This window comes from Protopterus annectens, chromosome 2.part0, assembly GCF_019279795.1.
Source record: "Protopterus annectens isolate FY-2018-M chromosome 2.part0, PAN1.0, whole genome shotgun sequence".
Taxonomy (NCBI): domain Eukaryota; kingdom Metazoa; phylum Chordata; order Ceratodontiformes; family Protopteridae; genus Protopterus; species Protopterus annectens.
The window spans coordinates 207,998,632-208,021,663 of record NC_056728.1 but is presented as its reverse complement, the minus strand read 5'-3'; the positions used below and the strand labels follow the sequence as shown (position 1 = coordinate 208,021,663).

The window sequence follows — 23,032 nt, the reverse complement described above, 5'->3', positions numbered from 1 at the left end:
CCTGTAACGTGGTGAATGATATCCAAAACCCATCTGTCTTGGGTAATTAAATCCCAATTTTCTTTGAAAAGAGCCAACCTTCCTCCCAAAGGTGCTGCCAGACGAGAACGCACTGGCAGCTGAAAAGGCAGGTCATTGGGTCTGTTCTGAAAGGACTGACCCCTGCCCTCACCAGAAGTCTGAGCAGGTGAACTCCCTGTTCTAGGCCTAAAAGAACCTTGAGCTCTGCCCCTACCACGCCTAGACCTACCCTAGACTGGGAATCATAAGCAGGATATGTCCATCCCTTAGTAGGCCAATTTCTACTAAACTCGGAGGCTGCACCTGCAAAAATCTTTAACAGTTTGCATAGACTTAGCCTTGTCCTCCATTTTCTTTAAAACTGTTTCCACAGGCGAACCAAACAACACGTCAGACTGTAAAGGAGCATCCAAAATCCTTGTCTTAACATGCTCAGCTAAATTCTGATCCCTCAACCAGGCGTGCCCACGAAGAACAGAACCAGTGGCAGCCACCCTCGAGGAGGCCTGCACAGCATCAAAACCACATTGCAAGGAATGCTTACCCACCTGTTCAGACACATGAACTAAATCCTGCAACTCTTTACACTCAATACCTTCCGCCAGAGCATCCACCTTAGGCTTCAATTGTGAAAGGAGATAATTTTGATATTTTAACATGTGAAACTGGCAATTCAACGCCCTCATGGCTAAAGTGGAAGAAGTATACACTTTCTTTCCCCATCTATCCAAAGCCCTTGCCTCTTTATCAGGAGGAACAGGATTTTTAACAACAGAAGCCTTAACACCTTTAGGCCCCTGAGAGACAGTTTCGGGTCTGCCCTAGGACTCTTAAAAGATACTTATGAGCTTCAGGCACCCTATAGTACCTATCCGGTTTAACTGGGGCAGGAGGCAAAGAATCAGGGTTCAGGGAAGCCTCTGCAAAAACATCTTCCACCACATTCAGAACAGGAGGTATAGCTAAAGGCCTATGCTGGGGTAAAACAAGAATTCCCTAAGCCTCTTCCTGAATCAGAGAAATCTTGACCTTCCCATTTAAAATGCTCCCTCATGGAATGCAGAGTCTCTGAAAATGAAAAATCCTCAGGAGGAGAAGCTGAAGGAGTAGAATCATCCACATCAGAATCAGAATAAGGAGGATACTCCTGCAAGTCTTCAGCCGAAGACTCAGAAGCCTCGAACACTGCTCAAAACTCTCAAACTCAGGTTCCACCCTAGGCCTCTTATCAGGAGGGGCATAGAACCTCTAATCATAGTAATCAAATCCTCTGCCATTTTTAAGCATATGTTTCTTAGGCAAAGATCCTGAAGAGCTAGGAGAAACCCCACTGAAGTTAAACCTGGCCTGCCTCTCAAAGAAGCCTTGGAAACAGAAGGAGGCTCTAACCACCTTAGGAAGAGAGGGAAGAACAGCCACCTGAGAAGCCCTTCAGCCTGGCCTACCTCCTGAGAGGACACATCCTGTAACAGTAAAGTCTCTCCCTGAGACTCCAAAGAAACTCCTGGCAGAACCTCCGGCTCCACTGAGCCTTCTAAAGAACCGGCGTCCGGGACTGTCGGTTCTTCCACTCTAGGCTTTGCTGCTTTGTCCTGCGCTTTTTGAAGCTGCCAGGCCGGAGCATCCACGGCATTTTATAATTACAACGCTTCCCAAAACTAACCTGGCACAGTCTAACCTTCTCTTAATAGATGCGTTTGTTAAATCTAGCACAAGAGCGGCATCCAACAACGTGCGTGCTCAGGCCCTAAACAAGGTATACACAAGGTATGGTAATCCCTATGAGGTATCTGTTTCCCACAAGAAATACAGTTATTCACTTTTCTGACATCCGGTTAAATACTGAGGCAAGAAAAACAAAATATTCCCAACGGGTACTTAGCCAACTTTGATTCGCTCTGAAACTCCGACTTCAGAAAATTTCAGAACGCCAACCTGCACTCGCAAAACTGCTTCTGCATCGGACCATGCGGCAAAAAAGACTGGGGATATGACGTCGGTCATGCGCATTAGTACCCTGACGTCCTGACGTCAGACTAATGCGCCTTGACCGACGTCAGCCATATACTTTGGTATTCGGGCCGACTGGGACAGCGGACTACCCAATGGTTAGGACTGCAGCAATGTGGAATGAAGAACATCAAGTGGCTACACACCAGTCCAAAGGGCATTTCTTGAACCTCAGTTTTTGCCCAAAGGAAGATTCATCTGAAAAGGAACTACACCAATGATGGGTTTCATTGCCCTTGATGCTCTCTGATGTAATTACCTTAGTATCCACAGAATTCCATTCCCAGAGAGATTAAGAAGGGAGGAGCATTGTACTCCCATCAGCTAGGACCAACAGGGGATGGGTGGCCTGCACCCTCCCAAAGCAAGGGGCAGATAGTATACCAACAGGCATGGGGAATAGGTGAAGGGGTCACAACACAAAGGCAAATGAACAGTGAAGGTGGTACTGGGTTATAAGACACACGCACCAGGCATTCTGATGAAATCAAATCATGTTCATTAACAGTGCACCTATGTGGACATCTCCCATCACGCATCAAATAGCACATGCATGTCTGATAATGTAACAAAATGGCTTGCCAACTCAGCACACACACAAACAGCTGTGACAGTCTCCATAATAAGGCTAAAACCTTCCTTATAGGTGGGTGGGGGGTGCAAGGAAGTCAAGAGGTCAACACTCCCTAAGCAAGATTTAAGACATCAAATGTTTGGGGGACTCAAAGGTTTGCTCTAAGCAAGTAGACCAGCCACAGTGCTAATATCAGTCAAGCATGAGCTGTTTGAACTACAGCCCTGGGTCACATGCCTCAACTGTGGATCCCTGGGGACCACTTTCTCCACTTGTTTCAGCACAGTCATCTGAAGATAAATATGATCAGAGGGATAAATACAGTAGCTGACTGGGCAGTGGGGAAAAAAAAAAAAAAAAGTACAACAAAAGTAGATGCAAAAAAAAAAAAGCTGCAAGATGCAAATGAGGGAAGGATCAGGTATTAGGACACCATTACATTCTATACACGCAAGAGTAATTAAAATACAAGCAGCCAGCTTGGAAATGGATTCTGGAAGTGCACAACCATGAAAAGCTAGAAGCACTGACTGCTACAAAAACTCTAAGCTGTGATGTGAAATGTCTGAAACCACAGTGAAAATTAAGTACAAATTCCTGCCGAGAATGACCAGGACAAACATAACAGCACTACTGGGGAAGGGGAAGGTAAGGAAACCCTGATGAGCACGTTCTTAATGGACCAGTAGAACTACCCACTTCCACAGGCTATTTTTAAGCACAGACTAGTTTAGCATAATTTAGCATTTTAAAAAGCCTTGTGCTCAAGAATCCATTGGTAACAGCACTAAAGTCAGTAACACAAGCCTTCCAAGAAACTTGGAAAATGTTATACACGCAGCAAACTATGATGCACTAAGCCAAGCACTACAACTATGAAGTATGTGCAAGTGGTCCACTCAGAAAAGCTAGAAGATATCACCAATCCATTTACATGCTGATGATGCTGCAGACTGTTTAGAATAGGAGGCCCTAGATGATTTTTGTAAGAACATTCTGTTGATCTACTCCGAGAATGCTAAAACTACATTCTACAGCCAAGTGCACAAAAGTCTTCTTCTTTCGGCTTTTTCCCGGTTAGGGGTCGCCACAGCGGATCATCTGTCTGCTCATGATTGGCAGTGGAGTTTTACGGTGTCGAGTTGCCAGCTCGGCGCCCAACCTTCCACAGAAGGCACACACACACTCACAGCCAAGTATTTATTTATTTTTATTTTTTTATTTAACATTTGTTGACCGGGAAAGTCCGACTAGGTTCCACAGATCCTGTTTTCAGCGGAGGCCGGGAGAAATGCTCCAGACGCATGTCTTAACAAAAGTACACAAAAGTATCTATCTAAAAGTGGACTTATCTGCAAAAAAAACACTGCCACATACACTTACCAATGCCTACAGTGGAAACCTTTTTAGATGGTAGTGCAGCTTAATACAATCAAGGCATTCATTTTAACTCCTTTGGCCCAAGAAGACACAAAAATGCAAAGGGCTACATCACAGAAATCTGGAAAAGCAATGAAATAAACAGTGAAATCCATCCTAATAAAATGAAATGTTAAAAAAAATTTATAAATAAATAAGCAACTAGAAGCTGAAGAGAATGTTTGCGAACATGGAAAACCTTCCTCCCATTTTTCATATCTATACTTCAGAACGAGAAAGGGTTTGTTCTCAGTGGCAGCCAAATCCACAGTGAGGTTATTCTTGCACTGCAGAATCAACAGGTGTTGGTTGCAGAACTAAAATACAGTTACGGATGAGATGAAAAGACCAGACAGGAAGGCAGGCAGACTTGTATGATGGCATGACAGTTTCCATTATTCTAATGTCACCTACTCAACTGCACAGTTAATGTAAAAATAACATTTAGTTTTGTATCTGTACCACAGTGCAACATTTAGGGCAACACCAATGGAGTTCTCCTTGTAAATGGAATTTCTGGATGATGACTCAGAATGGTACCTGACAAATGCAGGGTGCACCTCTATTCAGTGAGCTTTGACTAGAGCGAGTTACTGTACTCCCCAGCCAGACACATCTGCTTTACTTTTACAACACACATTACAAAGTCAGACATAAAGGAAGCTAGTGGCATTTGTCATCAAAAGAAGCTAGAGGCATTTGCCATTTGTGCCAATGACACAAGTGGTGAATACTGTGCAGTAACATTTATTTCAAGTCTACAATGACATGGGAAAAGCTGGTGTGAGAGAGTGCAAGCAGACATGCATTTTAAGGGATGGATTATTACTACAGGACTCTAAAAGAACATACTAAAGAATCAATATGCCATCCCTCACTCCACAGTGAATGTGAAAAGCAACAGACCTAACATGAGCAACAGCAAGTAAATGAATATATATATATAGCTTCATTTTCTTAACTAAACATTTATGTTTTAAAAAGACTTTTCTAATCCAAATTGGTTTCTTTAACCCAGCTAAAACCTTTACACCCCCACTCACCAAGACATAACATCCCAGTTATGTCTTGGACATGAACCATTCCCTAGTGTTAACATAGTGTTACTATGTCTCAATATCTCATCTGCAGCTGGGTAAAATACTAATTTCTGTCAGATGTAAGCACGTGAGGTTACTCAATGGAAACAGTGGATTACAGTCACCTGTTGAAGTAGCCCTACTGCTTTATCAGGTACCAACATGGCAGTCCATTAACAGCATAAAGGATAAAAGGAAAGGAAACCAGTAACACCTCCATGTTGGTCCACCAATTCCAAGTGTCTACTTTCATTCTCCACTGGAATTCCCTCAGGATTTGGTGGTAACTGGTGTTACTTTCCAGTATGGGCACTAACCTACATTTACCTACTGAAGAAATGCAAATGAATCACTTTCACAACATGCCTCTTTCAGCAGAAACTACATTACCTACTAAATGTAGGTCACACAGATTTGTGTCACATGACTGCAGCACTGCTCCATAACTTACGGAGTTGCACAACACCTCATCTGTGTAACCTGTCAAATACAAGGGACTGCATTAGAAGATGAAACATGACCATCAGTAAATCAAATGGAAATAACCAGAATAACTTACACATTCTAAATTTACCAACACAATGTGTATGGGTCGTTAAAGGCACTAAAACTGATGAAAGCAAGTAAATGCTCTCAATATTTTTTAAAACGTTAAGTATTTATGAAAATCACCAAAATGATCTAAAGTGGCATAAGTTACTAAAGAAAACTGGATTTTTTTTTTAGATTATGTGCAAGCTAGATCCATTGGAAAACATATAATGTTGTGTAAAAATGTCAAAACCTGAAGGTTTTCTATACAATTGGGCCCCATTAGTTGAGGACTGTTACAGCAGTTTCTTAATGATTTTTGTCATACCGAAAAGTCTGGCCATAGTAATACTCTAATAAATGCAGTCAATACTTCAGACATGACAGTTTTATAAAAATTCAGCCACTCCATCTAAAATAATTTTTAAAATAATGTACGAAAACTCATGCCCACATAGTGGTCCACAAGCAAGTCAATGACACATTAAATTGTAACAGTGCAATAAATATGCCCCAACTTCTTGTATACAGCACAAAATGGCAAATGCCCCCCAAGGATCTCACAATATCATCCCTCCCAACCAACATGTATGTACACATGCATACAAAGACACAAGCAGAACAAACCTCAAGGTCACAATGTCCAGATTACAAAAAAAATTTCCTTTCAGCACCATTCTGAGCTAAAGACTTTGTTGAGGTTTTGCATGTCAAATACTCCAAAAGTTCACTGATATAGCAATTTAGGGACTGCTGCAGTTAAAAGTATTCTAAATGCCACAAACATTTTGTTTTAAAGCTTACAGACCAGGTTCACACAGCTTTTCAAGATAAATGTTTGTGGCATTTGCACAGCAAACGCTTGCCATGCCAGTAAATGAAAATTTTACTGGTGACAACGAAATAAACACAACAGTCCTCAAATCACAAAACCATCAGTACAACACGTTTCAACTAAATGAATCAATATATGCTCAACAGCTGCTGATGGTCCAGAGTACCAGGATTGTGTGTGTGCAAATGCATAATGGGGGCTTATTTTTAATTATGTCATTTTAATTATGCAGAAACTGGAGCTGTCAACATGTCTGTAGAAAGACCAGAAAACAAAAGTAACAAAACAGCATTTCTTTTTCCTAAAGGAATTCTTGAAACCATTTTAAGTGGATGAAATGTTGACACATCATTTAGCAACTTATCAACTTCCATTACCATCTCTACCATGGATATGAAAAAGATGCTTTTTTTTTTTTTTTTTTTTTAACAGAAGTTAGGATGTACAGTAGTCTGGAAGATCTGTTCTGCTTATGAAGTTGCACATCTAGCACAACTGTTTTGATTAAAAGGCTGTCAGTGATGTCTATAAATGGCAATAACACTGCACAACTAAACAGCGGAGGGTTCTGTAAAATGGCGGCGTTTTAACAACTGTATATGGCTGGCATAAGCAGGGCTGTATCTTCCTGGACTCCCAAACTCTGAGTAGAAAGGATAAGCTGCACAATTTCCTGGGCTGTTGCTTCCTGCTGCAGACAGTAAGTTTGAAGAGTCCATGGTAAGTGACTGTGATTTATGCTGTCCTTTCCATACGGCTGGGCTCTGCCAACTACATGAAAAAGAGAAAATCAAAATGCAGTTGCAGTTTTGTTGCAGTACTTTCTATTTACAAGCTGAATGCACAAGAAAGTTTAAACATGTCTGCATAGCTAACTCACTGGCATGCAAAACGGGTACCCACAATATACTCTATACCTACATATATGTAAAAAGAGACCCAGTTACAAGACTAACCCAGCAGTTAAAGAGATGACATTGTCAGAAAGGAGTATCCAAAGGATCACTCTCTAATCTACAGGTTCATGGAATGCTTAGCTGTATAACATACCAAAATGACTTTAGGGGAGAGGGGACAGCTTACAGCACATTATTCCCGGTTTTCTACCACAGGACTTGATGCTGTCCAAATAAGAGGACTTAATTAATTCCCTCCAATGGAGCTTCTGAAGTCAGTAACTCAACTTTCAATAGATGAATCTGCAGCCTTTTTATAATATATTAGGTTCTCACAGTTCAGACAAATGTTCATATCTCTACAATCCTAAGTGTTACTGGGAAACTGTAAATGGCAAACTGTTCCACACAAACGTATCTTTCCAGTAGTTACATTCAATAGTTTCTAGGTCTTAAGCTGGATAATACATCACAATAAAAACAGTAAACACTAATTTTTGTAACCAGCTTTCAATATATGAATAACCATTCAAGCTTCTGCAACTGCATTTCCTGACACAAAAATAGGGTTATAATTAGGAAGACATTTGACTGGTCAGAGGCAATATTTAAAGGTGGCAGAGTTCCTTTCTGATGGACTGTATCTGAACAGAGGAACCAGACAGGGGTGCCCTCTCTCGGCTTTATTTGCCTTATATTTAAACCCACTGGCAAAGAAAATAAGGGTGTCAAATTCAATGGTATATAGAACTAGTATGACACTCAAGAAAAACAAACCTTATTTGCAGAAAGTATTCTGCATTTGATAAGGACCGCAGTGGTGCAGCAGTTAGCGTTGTCACCTCACAGCAAGAGGTTTGCCCGTTCGATTCTCGGCTGGAGCGCCTTCTTTGTGGAGTCTGCATGTCTTCCCCGTGGTCGAGTTGACGTCTAAAGACATGCAGGTAGATGCGTGTGTGAATGGGTATTCCGCCTTTGAGGGTTGGGCGTCGGGATGGCAACTCGGAACTGTAAAAATCCACTGCCAATCATTAGCGGACCAGAGATCCACTGTGGTGACCCCTAACCAGGAAAAGCCGAATAACATTATTTTTTAGTATTCTGCATTTGATAAATCCAGAAAGGGGTATTTCAGTATTATGGAACATTTTGAGACTGTTACAAACTTTTTTAGAATATAAAATAAATGAAGATAAAACAAGAAGTTATGTACTCACTATAACGTTCGATGTATGTAGTCCATCTCGCCTTACATTCTTAACCGTGGGTTCGGAGCCAAACCAACTCGGCCATACTCTAGCTCCAAGTCTTCAATTGGCTCGTGGTTAAGAGGTATCCCATCATGCAACAGGTCTATTCCCCAGATCTTGTTTGCTGCAAGCTCACACAGATACACACTGAGAACCACCACCACCACAACAGAAGGGACTACTGACACCTAGAGACAATACCTCCAGGTCCTCCAGGAGGGGGATGGAGGGAGGGCTAGTAAGAATGTAAGGTGAGATGGACTACATACATCGAACGTTATGGTGAGTACATAACTTCTTGATGTTATGTAGTCCAATCTCACCATCATTCTTACCTGTGGGACAGCATCCCTAGCACCTTGATCTTGGGTGGCTCAGTGTAAAAATACTCGAGCACCGTGGAACCAAAGGAAGATCTGCTTCTAGAGACCAGATCTAATTTGTAGCGACTAACAAAGGTATGAGGTGAAGCCCATGTTGCTGCAGCACAAATATCATCCATAGACATCCTAGCCTGAAAAGCAGCTGAGGCAGCCACAGATCGTGTAGAATGAGCCTTCACCTTAAAGGGTAATTCTTTGCCATTGGAAGCATAAATAAATGAGATGCAATCGGAGATCCAGTGAGACAAGGTTACCCTAGAAACAGGAACCCCAAGTCTAGTGTCTGAAAACGAGACAAACATTTGATCTGATTTCCTGAAATCTTTTGTCCTATGTAAATAGAAATGCAATTGACTGTGAACATCCAGCTGATGAAACTTAAATTCTACCTTGATGGGGAATTCAGGAAAAAAAACAGGCAACTCAATGGATTGTTTGATATTGACAACAGAGGCAACCTTTGGAACAAAAGAAGGGTTGGTTCTTAAGGAGACCCTATCTTTGTGAAACACCAAATAAGGTGGCCTAATCGATAATGCTTGGAGTTCAGAGACCCGCCTAGCTGAAGTTATGGCTACCAAGAATACGGTCTTCCATGACAAGAATTTAATGTCACACATAGCTGCGGGCTCAAAGGGAGTTGAGATGAGTTTCTGTAGTACAAAACTGAGGTCCCATGGCATCACTGGATCAAAGACTGGAGGTCGGAGTACAATGTCCCTCTCAAAAAAGCCCTACAAAGCCTACGAAACATAAGGTTGGGCTCATTAGCAACGTGTAAGGTAGAAATTGCTGCCAATAATGGTTGCCACACCTGAACCCTGACTAAACAGTTGAGAAAGAAATTCCAATATTGCTGAAATAGGCGCTGCATAAGGATCAATATCTCTCTCACGGGCCCAAACAGAAAATCTCTTCCACTTACTGGAATAAATCTTCCTGGTAGAAGGCTTGTGGGAAGATGACAGAATATGGACCACTTCCGGGGAAAAATCATGAAGCCTGACTAAGAATAGAACTAGAGCAGCCAAGCTGTCAACCTGAGGGTCTGGATGGAGGGATGGAACTGTCCTGACATACGAGTCAACAGATCTGGAACTGGGTCCAGAATCCAGGGCTTGTCCATTAGATAGGGTTGAAGGAAGGGAAACCAAATCTGACGAGGCTAGTGTGGGGCAATGAGAATCACTTTGCTCCCCAAAGACTGCACTTTCTGAATGACCTTTGATATCAGAGGTAACGGTGGAAAGGCGTAGAGAAGACCGGAGGGCTAATCGTGAGCCAGAGTGCCCCTGGGTGTCTCCCCCTCTGGAAGGGATAAGGGTGAAGTAGCTGCTGCATTTGGCATTGAGGGGGCTGGCAAATAGATCGCAGCAAGGCTGACCCCATCTGTTGAATGAATACCTCTTCCGCAACATAATTGTTCAGGGACCACTCATGATGCATTAAGATAGCTCTGCTCAGCCTGTCGGCAATCACGTTGGACTTCCCCGGTATACGCGTTGCAACTAGAAGGTGTTGGGAAGACACCGCCCTCTGCCAAACTCGAAGTGCCTCTCTGCAAAGGGGGTATGATTTGGTTCCTCCCAGTTTGTTCAGGTACCACACCTCTGACATGTTGTCTGAGTGGATTGCAATTGTCCCTAGAGGGAGAGAGCTCTGAAGTGCTTGCAACGCTAATAGCACTGCTCTCATCTCCAAGACACTGATATGCAAATTGGTCTTGTGATCCTGCCACATGCCTTGGACAGTCCTACCAAGACAATGCTCCCTCCACCCGATCTGGGAGGCATCCGTGGTCACTGTGGCAACTGGAAAAGATGGGACAAAGGGGCTTGCCCACGTTGAGATTGCTGGCCTGAAGCCACCAGTGTAGATCCCGCTTGCACGTGTCCGTAATCAGAATAAAACGGGAGAGTGGGAGATGCTGCAGTGATCACTGGAAGAAAAGCAGCCACTGAAGAACCCTCATGTGTAGTCTGGCAAGGGGAACTAGCATGATCGTGGCAGCCATGGTCCCTAATAACTTGAGGACCACTTTTGCCTTGACCTTCCTCAATGGTAGTAAGGCGTAGACCTGCTGTTGTAGTGTCTGAATTCTCTCTTTTGGTAAGAAGGCCCTCATGAGCACCGTATCTAGTTTGGCGCCAGTAAAAGTGACACGCTGCGAGGGCAACAAGGCAGATTTTTTTCCAATTTAGAGTAATTCCTAACCGTTGGCACAGTGTAATGGTGGCGTCCCTGGTCTGTAACAGTAGATGCCTGGTGGTGGCAGAAAGGAGCTGGTCATCCAGGTACGGAAACACTTGGAATCCCTGACGTCTCAAGTGAGCCGTTACAACTGCCATGCATTTGAACACCCTGGTGGCTGTGGTGAGACCAAAGGGCAGAGCGCAAAACTGAAAATGACTGTCTCCCAGACGGAAGCGTAAATGACTTCTCAATGCCCTGTCCATCTTGATATGGTAGTAAGCGTCTTTGAGGTCAATGGAGCACATCCACACATCTTTCCCTAACAGAGGGAGTATTGACTGTAAGGTGACCATGCGGAACTTGGACTTTTGTACATGAAGGTTCAATCGGCTGATATCCAAGATGGGTCTCAGGTCCTCTGTTCTTTTCGGCACCAAAAAGAATCTGGAATAAGTCCCTAATCCTACTTGGTCTGTGGGGACAGGCTGGTTGGCTCCCTTTAAAAGCCACTTTTTTACTTCTAAAGTTGCGGAATCCTTGTGACTGGGTGGAACGTCTGGAATTCTCTTGGATGGCGGGGAGGAGAAGAGAAGGGGATATGATAACCTCTAGAAATTATCTTTAATACCCACTCGTCTTGGGTGACTTCTTGCCAGGCTTCTGGGTATAAAGAAATGCGACCCCGACCAGTTCCAGAGATGCACAGTCGGGCCTCCCTTCAGGAGCGCTGGTAGGGAGAACCACGAAAGGAATCACGGTCCCCTGATTACACAGGCCTCCTCTGCCTCTAGGGCAGCATCTACCTGAATTTCCAGTCCCTCCCCTGCCTCCGGAAGGGGAATCACTTTGTGTGCCCTGAAAAAACCTCTGCGACTTCCTGAACCACATTTTCCCACCTTTCTGGCCCTTGGGGTAAGGTCTAGAAGGCATGAAAAACAGACTCCCACAGCAGACAGGGTTTTCCTTCCTGCTCGCACCTAGTGAGAGTGCCCTTTACCTTGGTTCCAGACAATGAAGAACCATCAAATGGGGCATTAGTGAACGTAGACTTGAAGGCCTCCGCAAAATTGCACAGGCGCATCCAGGTGCGTCTCCTAAGAGAGACTCCAGAACCTGCAGTCCTACTTGCTCCATCAGCTGCATATGAGATCAGCCTCATGGAGGACTTGGTAAGGGAATTTGAGGTAGACATCTGTGCATTGACCTTCTGTGCCATGGCATCAGAAATGTTACCCTGTAGAGACTCTCCTAGCTCTTTTAAAATATCTCTCTGGAGCCTCGTAAAATGCGTCAAGTAGTTCAGCGACCGCAGTGTAAAGGCAGCTGAGGTAAACACATGCTTCCCATACCTGTCCATAGCCTGGGACTCCTTGTTAGGTGGATGGACGGTAGATGAAGTATCAGCAAGTTCCTTCTTGGTGACCGCTGCCACCACCATGGCATCTACTGGAATACCTTTAGATAGATACTCCTTGTCAGAGGGGGCAGACAAAAACTTACTGGATCTCCTTGGGACCGGTTCCACAGTGTCAGGAGTTTCCCCACACCTTTCGACAGACAAGATCTAATAGATCATCTAAAGGGGAGAAACCCAAAAGGCGGAGGGGTTGAGACTCGAAAGCCTTCAGGAACACAGACTCATCAGAAGGGGATCTGGATGGCCAGCCCACTCTCTGCTTCAAGATCTCTAGGATATCTGAAAAAGCGAAATCTTCAGAAGACGACTTGGGGGACCCCTCTGACTCCTCGAGGTCGGTATTTGAAATGAGACACTTATCCGGGGAGTCAAGGTGTTCCCTCTTAGACAATCTCTTTCTGGCAGGCTCCTCAGGCAAAACCTCTGAGAAGACATCAAAAAGTTGGGGACCACTCGTGGAGGAATTTTGAGGCTTAGGGTCTCCGCTGCCCATGGATAGAGCGTGATCCGAAACTGACACTGGTGCTGGAGGGTGCAAAGTATTGGTGCCATTGGATGCAGCTGACGACCTGGCCAGCACACTCCTCATAACCTCGAAGGTTGATACCCCCGGCTCCGAAGGCTGACTAACTGAAGACGAAACAGTAGTAGCCCTCGGCGCCGAGGAGATGAGGTCCGAAGCCGATGTCGGGTCCAAGCTCACTCGGGCTGAAGCACCGAGAGGAAGGCTCGGAACTGATGAAGATCGATCCGAGACCTCCCCCTCGGGTCCGACCGGAGAACCATGAACCCTCGATCCCGTGGACGGAGCTGATGGGGTCGGAGCGGAAATCAGAACAGAGAGGCCAGGAGAGGCTACTGGAACCGACCTAATGGCACCCGACGGCACCAACTCTGGCTCTGAAGGCCGAGAGAGGCTTGGAGGAGGAACAACAAAGGATGAAGAGGCCTTTGGCTCTGGAGCCAACTGGGTCAGTGCTGAAATCAATTTGGCCAACACCAATGACTGAAGCAGTTTCTTCACCACCCTATCAACGTCCTCTTTGAAAAGGGTCCTGGAAGACCTGGAAGATAAAGTAGGAGATCTGGATCTCACTACAGAAGGGGACTTGCGTGAAGGAGAACCCAGTCAAAAAACTGGAGACCGGCTCTGAACCAAAATATCTGTGACCGGCTCCAAAAGTCTGGGAGCCGATACGGACTTAGTCAAGAGACTACCTTCTTTCAGTACTGAGGGCAATGGAACCGAAGAAGGAAAAGCTGTTCTAGCAACTTTCTCTGGCAGCTCCGAAGAAACAGATGGAGCCAGATAGTGCTTCTTGGAAGTCTTTTTGTCCTTTTCAGCTGGAGAGGATAATGCACTGGAAGACTTAGCTAAGTCTTCCTCGAAGGAGTGTTTAAGCAGTCCTTTCAAAATGAGCTTGTTCTTCCTCTCCTGTAGCACACAGGGACTGAAAGAATGACAAAACAAGCAGAACTCTTGGAGGTGAACAGCCCCCAAGCAGTACACACACAGAGTGCCCATCAGTTAAAGACATTTTATTGCTGCATTCAACACACTTTTTAAAGCCCGAAGGCTTGTGTTCCTTAGGATCCTTGGACATGCTGAAAGGAACAAATTAATACGTACACACACTAGACCCAACTAACAAGAAACAGAGCCTCAAGGGAGAACTAGGTCCTCTAACTTAAACAGGCCTATCTCGGGGGAAACAAGGGCAGGAAGCACCACTAGCCAGAAACAACACTAAACGCTAACAAAATGGAGCGCCAAACCACAGACTACACAGAAACAATGGGGAGGACTAGGTCCTCTAACTTAAATGGGCCTAGCCCGTGGGGAAAGGAAAACGAACGGGATACCCAAACAGCCAGACAAGGGCACAAAAAACAGCCAGAGAAACAAATACAGGCAGTAAAACACCACTACCACACACGCAGAGCTATGAATAAGAAGTTATGTACTCACCATAACGTTCCATCTGAGTAGGTAGCTTCATTTGTCTGCAACCTGTGGGTCTTGGATCCGATATCGGATCAGAGCCGGCAACTTGTTTCAAGCTAATGGATCCGAGCTCCTAGCTCATCCCCTCACCCATAATCCCCTGCTAACCCTCCATGACCTCAGATCGAGTTTGCCCATCAATAAATACCCAAAAACGGGTATCCAACTAAAAAAGATCCGAAGAAGGCCAGAGGGAAGGAGGGGGGGTGGGTTGCAGACAAATGAAGCTACCTACTCAGATGGAACGTTATGGTGAGTACATAACTTCTTAATCTGAAGTAGGGAGTTCATTTGTCAGCAACCTGTGGGACAGAGTCCCCAGCTACCTGAACCTTGGGTGGCCATCATGGAAGGATACTGCGAAGCACCGCAGAGCCAAAGGATGCTCTCCCTCTAGAAATCACATCCAGTTTGTAGTGGTTAATAAAGGTATGAGATGAAGCCCAAGTGGCTGCTGAACAAATATCATCCAATGGAACTCTAGACTTGAAGGCCGCAGAAGTAGAGATGGAACGAGTGGAATGTGCGCAAACTCCTTCCTGTGCGGGTCTCCCAGAGGCTTGGTACGCCAATAGGATACATTGAGAAATCCAGCGTGATAGAGATACTTTTGATATTGCTTTCCCCAAATTAAATTTGGCAAAGGAAACGAACAGCTGGTCGGATTGTCTATGACCAGCTGTTCTATGAGTATAAAAGCGAAGCTGCCTATGAACATCTAATGAGTGCAGCTTGTACTCTCCTTTATTCTGATATTTAGGGAAGAAAACCGGTAAATTTATGGATTGATTTATGTTGGTTTCTGATGCTATCTTGGGAAGAAAAGAGGGATTGATCTTGAGGTACACTCTGTCTGGGTGAAAGATCAAATAAGGAGGCTTCACAGAAAGAGCTTGAAGCTCCGAAACTCTTTTTGCTGAAGTGATGGCTACAAGGAATGCTGTTTTCCAGGAGAAGAATTTGAGATCTACTGAAGCAGCAGGTTCAAAAGGTGGAGCAGTCAAGGATTGAAGAACTAGTGAAAGATCCCACGGTGGTACGGCTTCTTTTATAGGGGGTCTAAGCAAGAAGGTGCCCTTGAGAAAGGTTTTACACAACTTGGCCGACATCAAAGGCCCTGTATCATGTCCCACATGGTAATGTGAAATGGCTGCCAATTGCACTTTGACAGTTGAACAACTAGCGCCTTCCTGAAAAAGTTCGGTTAGGAAGTCTAATATGGACGGAAGAGGAGCCATAAAGGGATCTAGATCATGATGCTCCGCCCAGATGGAGAAACGTTTCCATTTACTGCGGTACACTTTCCTGGTGGAGGGCTTATGCTCTGCCACAAGGATGGCTTTGACTGGTGAAGAGATACCGGGAGTCCTAACTAGGAGTGAACTGGAGCAACCAAGCTGTCAGTTTCAGATTGTCCAGGTTTGGGGTCGGTAAGTTCGACAGATGGGAGATTAGATCCGGACTGGGATCCAGAATCCAAGGAGGATTCACTAGGTGAGACCACAGGTAAGGGAACCAAATTTGCCAAGGCCAGAATGGGGCAATGAGGATCATCCTGCTCCCCAACCGCGAGGCTTTCTGTAAGAGTTGCAGCATCAGGGGTAGAGGAGGATAGGCATAAAGTAGACCAGGTGGCCAAGCATGCATCAGAGCGTCTCTTGGAGTTTCCCCTGGAGGGGGAATCAGAGCAAAGAAATTGCCGCATTTGGTGTTTGAGGGAGACGCAAAAAGATCGCAGCAGGGTTGCCCCCATATTGCGAATATCTGCTTCGCTACTAGTGGATTGAGAGACCACTCGTACGGGGTAAGAAGGGTGCGACTGAGTTTGTCCGCTAGGATGTTGGTCCATCCCGGAATGTGCATTGCAATCAGAAAGCAGTTGGAGGAGATCGCCCATTCCCACACTCTCATGGCTTCGCGGCATAGAGGGTAAGATCTGGTTCCCCCCTGTTTGTTGATGTACCAGACAACCAACAGGTTGTCCGACTGAATTGCAATCGTTCCAATGGGGAGGAGATCCTGAAGTGCTTGCAACGCAAACAGCACCGCTCTCATCTCCAGAACGTTGATATGCAGGGAGGTCTCTGTGTCGTTCCACGTGCCTTGGACCGTCCTGCCTGAATAATGCCCCCCCACCCGAGGCGGGAGGCGTCCGTGGTCACCGTGGCGAGAGGGGGAGAGGTGCAGAAGGGACGGCCTGTATGGAGGTCCGAAGTTTGGAGCCACCATAATAGAGCCCTCCTGCAAGCCTTGCTGATAGCAATGGGGTGATGAAGAGGAAGGGATAGAAAGGACAATTGCACTAGAAGTGTCCCATTGCAGTACCCGCATGTTCAGACGGGCGCAAGGAAGGAGCGTAATCGCTGCCGCCATGGAGCCTAGTGCCCTCAGGACCAATTCTGCTGGTGAAGTCTCTGATTGGAGGATAGCCCGCACATGGAGTTGCAAATTCCGGATTCTCTCGGAAGTTAGAAAGGCTTGTAGCTCTCTGGTGTCTATTCTGGCTCCTATGAATTCTATGACTTGTGTCGGGACCAGAAGGGATTTGTCAGCATTGATGGTGATGCCTAACTGTGGGGCTAGGTGGAGAAAGAAATCTCTGGCTGAGCAAAGTAGATGCCTTGTTGGGGCGGTCAGGAGCCAGTCGTCCATGTGCGGAAAGACCTGTATTCCCTGGAGTCTCAGGTGGGCCGCAATCATTGCTAATACCTTGGTGAACACCCTGGGGGCTGTGGTGAGGCCAAAGGGAAGGACCCTGAATTGGTAGTGACTGGCTCCCAGCCGGAAGCGGAGGAACCTCCTGGATCGTCTGTCCATTAGAATGTGGTAGTACGCATCCTTGAGGTCTATACAGCACATCCAATTGTTCTCCCTTAGAAGGGGGAGAATAGATTGAAGAGTGACCATTCTGAATTTTTCCTTTGTTACTGACAGGTTCAAGCGGGAAAGGTCTAGGATCGGTCTCAAGTCCCCCGTCTTTTTTGGCACCAAAAAGAACCTGGAGTAGAACCCTAATCTGAGCTGGTCTTGGGGGATGGCCTGGATGGCTCTTTTTCTTAGCAGCTGCTGGATTTCTGCGGCTGCGGCCTCCCTCTGATCAGGGTGGTACATCGGGGAGGTTCTTGAATTTGGGGACATGGAGTAATGGTATTTTGTACCCTCTGGATATAATACAAAGCACCCAGCGGTCTGTTGTGATGGACTCCCATGCCGCTAGGTGCTCCGAGAAGCGCCCCCGACTGCCTCCAGAGTGGAGCAGCCGGGCAACCCTTTAGGGCTGCTGCGTGGGCCGTTCAGAGAAAGGTTCTCTGGACCCAAAGTTTCTCGGAGCCCCTCTGCCCCTGGGGCAGCGTCCTCCCTGTCCTCCTCTGCCACGGAAGGACTGGTTGTCCGGAGCGGGTTGGGAATATTGTGATTTCTGGAACCACATCTTCTTCTGACCCTTTTGGTTCTTTGAAAAGGACCGCTGGGGAGCAGAGAAGCGGACTCCGATGGCAGACAACGTCTTCCCATCTTTCTCGCTCTGGACAAGTGTCTCGCGAACCGTTTTGCCAAATAGGGCAGAACCATCGAAAGGGGCGTTCGCAAAAGACGCTTTAAAAGGCTCCGCAAAGTCACAATGATGGAGCCAGGCCTGACGTCTTATGACTAGGCCTGCTCCGCTAGCTCTAGCGGCTCCCTCTGTGACGTGGGACAACAGCCGCATAGAGGTATTTGAAATTGATCTCAGAGTGGCCATTCGGGTGGAGTACAATTGCTTGTCATTCGCCGACATGGATTCAGGCGGGGAGGCAGCGTATTCTTTGATAAGATCCCGCTGCATCCTGATGACATGTGCCATATAGTTCAGAGACCTTACCGAGAAGGTCGCTGAACTAAAAACTCGCTTCCCTAAGCGGTCCATCGAGCGGGACTCCTTGCTCGGTGGATGGACTGAGGGGCTCTCCTGAGCCAGTTCCCTCTTCGTGGCTGCCGCCGTAAACATGGCATCTACGGGGGGGGGGGCCTTTACTCCAGTGCGATCGGTCTGAGGGGGGCTAAGTATCCTGTCCGGGCGTTTTGGTATTGGCTCCACGGTGTCTGGATCTTTCCACGCCCTGGTGGTAATGAGGTCCACCAAGGGGTTGGCCGGAGGGGACACCCAAGAGGGTTGACGGGCCTGCTTCGAATGCCTCCAGAAACACGGACTCGTCGGAGAAAGACTTGGGGGCAGACCACCCACCTCTGATCCTCAGCATCTCCATGATGTCTCCAAAGGAGAAAACCTCAGGGGGTGATCTTGGGGAGCCTTCCCCTTCCTCCAAGTCCGTGTCCTCAGTTAAGGACTCAGGGGAGTCCATGTGCCTCCTCTTGCACTTATGCTTGCGGGGAACTTCCTCGGGGGTGCTGTCCGAGGAGGCCTCGCCAGCTACATCCTGTTTCAATGGAACCATCTGGGACATTGAAGCAGGCTGTCCCTTTGGCCGGGTGATGGAAGCCTGGCCCAGCAGAGAGGGAGTGCAGGGAGGAGCCGAGACAAGGACCGAGGGTCCGGATGCTCTCAACAGAGCCCTCTCCACAACATCGAAAGCCGAGGGGGAACCACTCTCTCTTGGATCCGAAAGTAGGTTCCCACTCGGATCCAATGAAGGGATCGGAACTGGCGCCAAGACCATCGGATCCGAAGGACCAGTGCGCTCCGACCTGGTCGGAGCCGAAGGCACACTGAATCCCTCGGATCTGAAGCTCGGGCCACGGCTCCGAAAGGTCGGATCCGACAGGCACGAGGGCAGGGTCGGATCCGAAGTACCAAGTACTGTCGGTGCCGACCCACCCCCGGCTCCAACACTGCTCGGCTCCGAACGCTCCGAATCTGGGTAGCGGGTCGGAGGAGCAGCAATAGGATGGAAAAAAGGTGTCGAGCTCCTCCCCAAAGGGGGGGGGGGGAGGCAAGAGCACTCCCATCTGCAGCTGGGCCTGGATGAACCTTCGCATCATCCGGTCCAAGTCTGCATCGGACATACTAAAGGTAGATCTCGAGGAGGTCACCGAGGCAGGCCTGGAATACCGCCTCGATTACCTCGACGGAGATCAGGTCTCCTCCTCCTCAGGCCCTGGGGAGAAACAAGGGGATCGGAGCCGAGGAGAAGGAGACCTAGAAGCAGTGGAGGGAAAAGCCCGCTTAGCTGGCGGGGCCGAAACGGAGGTCTCGGCCCGCCGCTTGTGGTGCTTCTCCCTCCATTTCTCCCTCCTGGCCTCCCTGTCCTCCAACACTTTAGCGGGAGTTTGAGTCCCAGAAGGATGGAAGGGGGGCAGGAATGGCAGCAACCACAGCCTGTGGTGGAGCCACGGGAGCAGCGGAGGCCGGAGCAGAGTCCGGGGGTAAAAGTCCCGCCAAGACCAGCTTCGACCTCCACTCTTTCAGTGCCCTGGGGTTGAACGCTGCACAAATGGTACAGCCTGAGGTGAGGTGTTCAACCTCAAGGCACCGAACGCACAGAGTGTGGCCATCAGCCGGGGAGAGCTTATGGCCACACTCGGTACATTTTGAAAAAAATGGCTTTTGGGGCCTCAGCCATACTTAAAGAAAAGGAATGTAACACACACACACAGGCCCCAAAACACAACACACACACTAACTACCAGCGAAGGGAGGGAAAACTACTTAAAAGAAAAAATTTTACTCTGAAGGGTACCTACCACTTACACACCTAATATTTTTGAGAAAAAATAAGAAAGTTGACAGAAAAATATCAACTTAACTGCCAAGTACTAGATGAGCTCACAGGAATCCAGCTATCCACAAGCGCGGCAAACTAGATCTGAGGTCATGGAGGGTTAGCAGAGGATTATGGGTGAGGGGAGGAGCTAGGAGCTCGGATCCATTAGCTTGAAACAAGTTGCCGGCTCGGATCCGATATCGGATCCAAGAGCCACAGGTTGCTGACAAATGAACTCCCTACTTCAGATAATAGCTTTTTTGAGCAACAAGTCAACAGTTTCTAAAAATTTTTATAAACAATATACTTAGCCATGGCCAAAAGCGAGACCATGTCTGAGCTTAACGAGTGGCAAGCAAGATCTGGGGAATAGACCTGTTGCATGATGGGATACCTCAGCCACGAGCCAACTGAAGACTTCAAGCTAGAGTATGGCCAAGTCGGAGCAGAGGTTCAGCTCCGAACCCACGGGTAAGAATGAAGGTGAGATTGGACTACATAACCTCAAAGGTTATTAGCAGTAAATTATGCTCCCACACATGAATTGGTTCAGCAAAACCCATATTTATGGAGACACAAGGTAAAGTATTTAGGTGCCTGGATTTAAAAGGATTCTATTTCAGCTGAGGATATGTTGGAGGAAACTAAAAAGATAATACACAAATTGAGAAGTTGAAAGCTCTTGACTATGGATATAGGTAGCAAGGTAAATCATTGAAAATGTTTCTAGTCCCTTTCATGTTCTACACAGGTCAGGCATATTTTTATGAACCAGAGGAAAAGCAGATGTGGAATATAGCTGAGGGAATTTGATAGGGGAAAAAGGCAAGAGTTAAGTGGGATAAGTTGATTCTCCCCACAAAACAAGGTGGTGGTAGTGGCCGTCACAAAATAAGGAGAGAAAGAATAGTTGTGTAAAATCCTACCATAACTATAGATGTCCTTCTCTTCTATGTTGCAGTATTCTTTACCTATGGGAGATCCTCCACCAAAGTGACTCAATGTTCGGCCAGCATACAACAGCTTTTACCTACTGCAGGTATGTGGCATGTCGCATGTATGGCCTGGCAAATGTCAGCCATAAAAGGATGTCTGCACATACAATCCTCAGAACTGAAATGAAGAGCACCAGTGCAAGGAAAGAAAATAATCTGCCATCCAAGGAAAAAAGGTATGGGGGAAGGAGGAAGGGATACAATACTGCAACAGAAGAGAAGGGCATCTATGGTTATGGTAAGATTTTACACAACTATTCTATTTTCTTCTATTCAATGTTGCAGTATTCTTTACATATGGGAGAATGCAAGAGCTTAATAAGAACCCTGGGAGGAGGAAGAAATAGATGAATTTTCTACAAAGCCATGAAGAATGGCTCTAGCAAGCCCAGCCCTGGACCTAGAAATAGTATCCAGCTTGTAATCCGCTGTGAAAATATGAACAGAAGACCAAGTGGCAGCCTCTAAAATGGTGTTGGTATCCAAGCCTTTAAAGACGGCACCAGAGGAAGCCACAGACCTAGTGAAGTGAGCCTTAACAGGAATGGTCTTACCATGAAACACAAACAAAATTGCCTTAGAAATCCAAGATGAAATTGTCTGTTTGGAAACAGGCAAACCCAGAGCCCTGAGATGAAAAGAAACAAATGGCTGATCATACTTTCTGATAGGCTTGGTTTTATCAAAGTAAAATCTGAGTTGTCTATGCACATCTAAGGTGTGCAAGATCCTCTCAATGGAGGACTGAGTAGAAGGAAAGAAAGTGGCCAACTGAATAGATTAGAGAAAACTCATTCACCATCTTGGGTATAAAAAGGAAGGATTAGTATGCAAAAACACCCTACCTATATGAAAAACAAGAAAAGGTGAAGAAGTCATCAAGACTTGAATCTCAGAAACCCTCCCAGCAGAGGTTAAAGCTAGCAGAACTGTTTTCCAGGTACAAAACTTTAAGGAAACTGAAGCTAGAGGTTCAAAATGGGCTACAATTAGTTTCTTTAAGACATAATTCAAATCCCAAGGAGGAGGAACTGACTTCTTGGGAGGTTTAACGTGAAGGACACCTTTGAGAAAAAGTTTTACTTCCAATCTGCAAGGCAAAGGTCGAGTCAATGGCAGACGGAGAGAAATGGCTGACAAGTGAGCTTTCACTGAAGAATAAGCCAAACCACTCAAGTAATTCACACAGGTAGGAAAGAACCAGTGGGACACCAACTGAAAATGGATCCAGATTACAAGAAAGATATCAAGTGGAAAATCTCTTCCATTTGGATAAGTAAGATTTTCTACTATTGGGTTTCCTGGCCTCCTGCAGAGCCCTAAGCACGTCCTTAGAAGAAAGGAATCAAAAGTTCATCACCAACAAAGTTAGCTGTAACGTTAACAGATGAGGATGAAGTAGAGATCCCTCATTCTGTGTGAGGAAGGTCTACTCTGTGATGTAACTTGCGATGACTGACGGTGGCTAAATGCAGAAGAGGGAATCAATGCTGTCTTGGCCAGAAGGGAATCACCAGCAAGATTTTCTGTTTGTCCTGCTGAACTTTGAGCAGAACTTTTTGAATGAGAGAAAAGTGGGGGAAATGCATAAAGAAACATCCCCTTGCACAAGAAAGATAGGGTATCCACCTTCCAAGCCAGATGATCTGTGACTCTGGCACCAAAAAGAGGAAGTTGTCTGTTCAGAGGGGAGGCAAAAAGATCCACTAGAGGAGTACCCCACTG

The 23,032-nt window shown here is 46.2% G+C and overlaps 2 protein-coding genes across 2 annotated transcripts in view; one reads left to right on the top strand and one right to left on the bottom strand.

Annotated features, from left to right (window-relative positions):
• Positions 1-6,973, top strand: part of LOC122792717 (ankyrin repeat and LEM domain-containing protein 2-like) — a 227,586-nt gene extending 220,613 nt beyond the window's left edge. The window contains exon 6 of the mRNA XM_044060301.1: positions 6,902-6,973. Within this exon, the coding sequence (XP_043916236.1) occupies positions 6,902-6,973 (72 nt within the window). The remainder of the gene's footprint in view (positions 1-6,901) is intronic.
• The window catches only part of LOC122792716 (ankyrin repeat and LEM domain-containing protein 2-like), an 832,037-nt gene continuing 812,900 nt past the window's right edge, over positions 3,896-23,032 (bottom strand). The window contains exon 7 of the mRNA XM_044060300.1: positions 3,896-7,240. Within this exon, the coding sequence (XP_043916235.1) occupies positions 7,021-7,240 (220 nt within the window). The 3' untranslated portion in view covers positions 3,896-7,020. The remainder of the gene's footprint in view (positions 7,241-23,032) is intronic.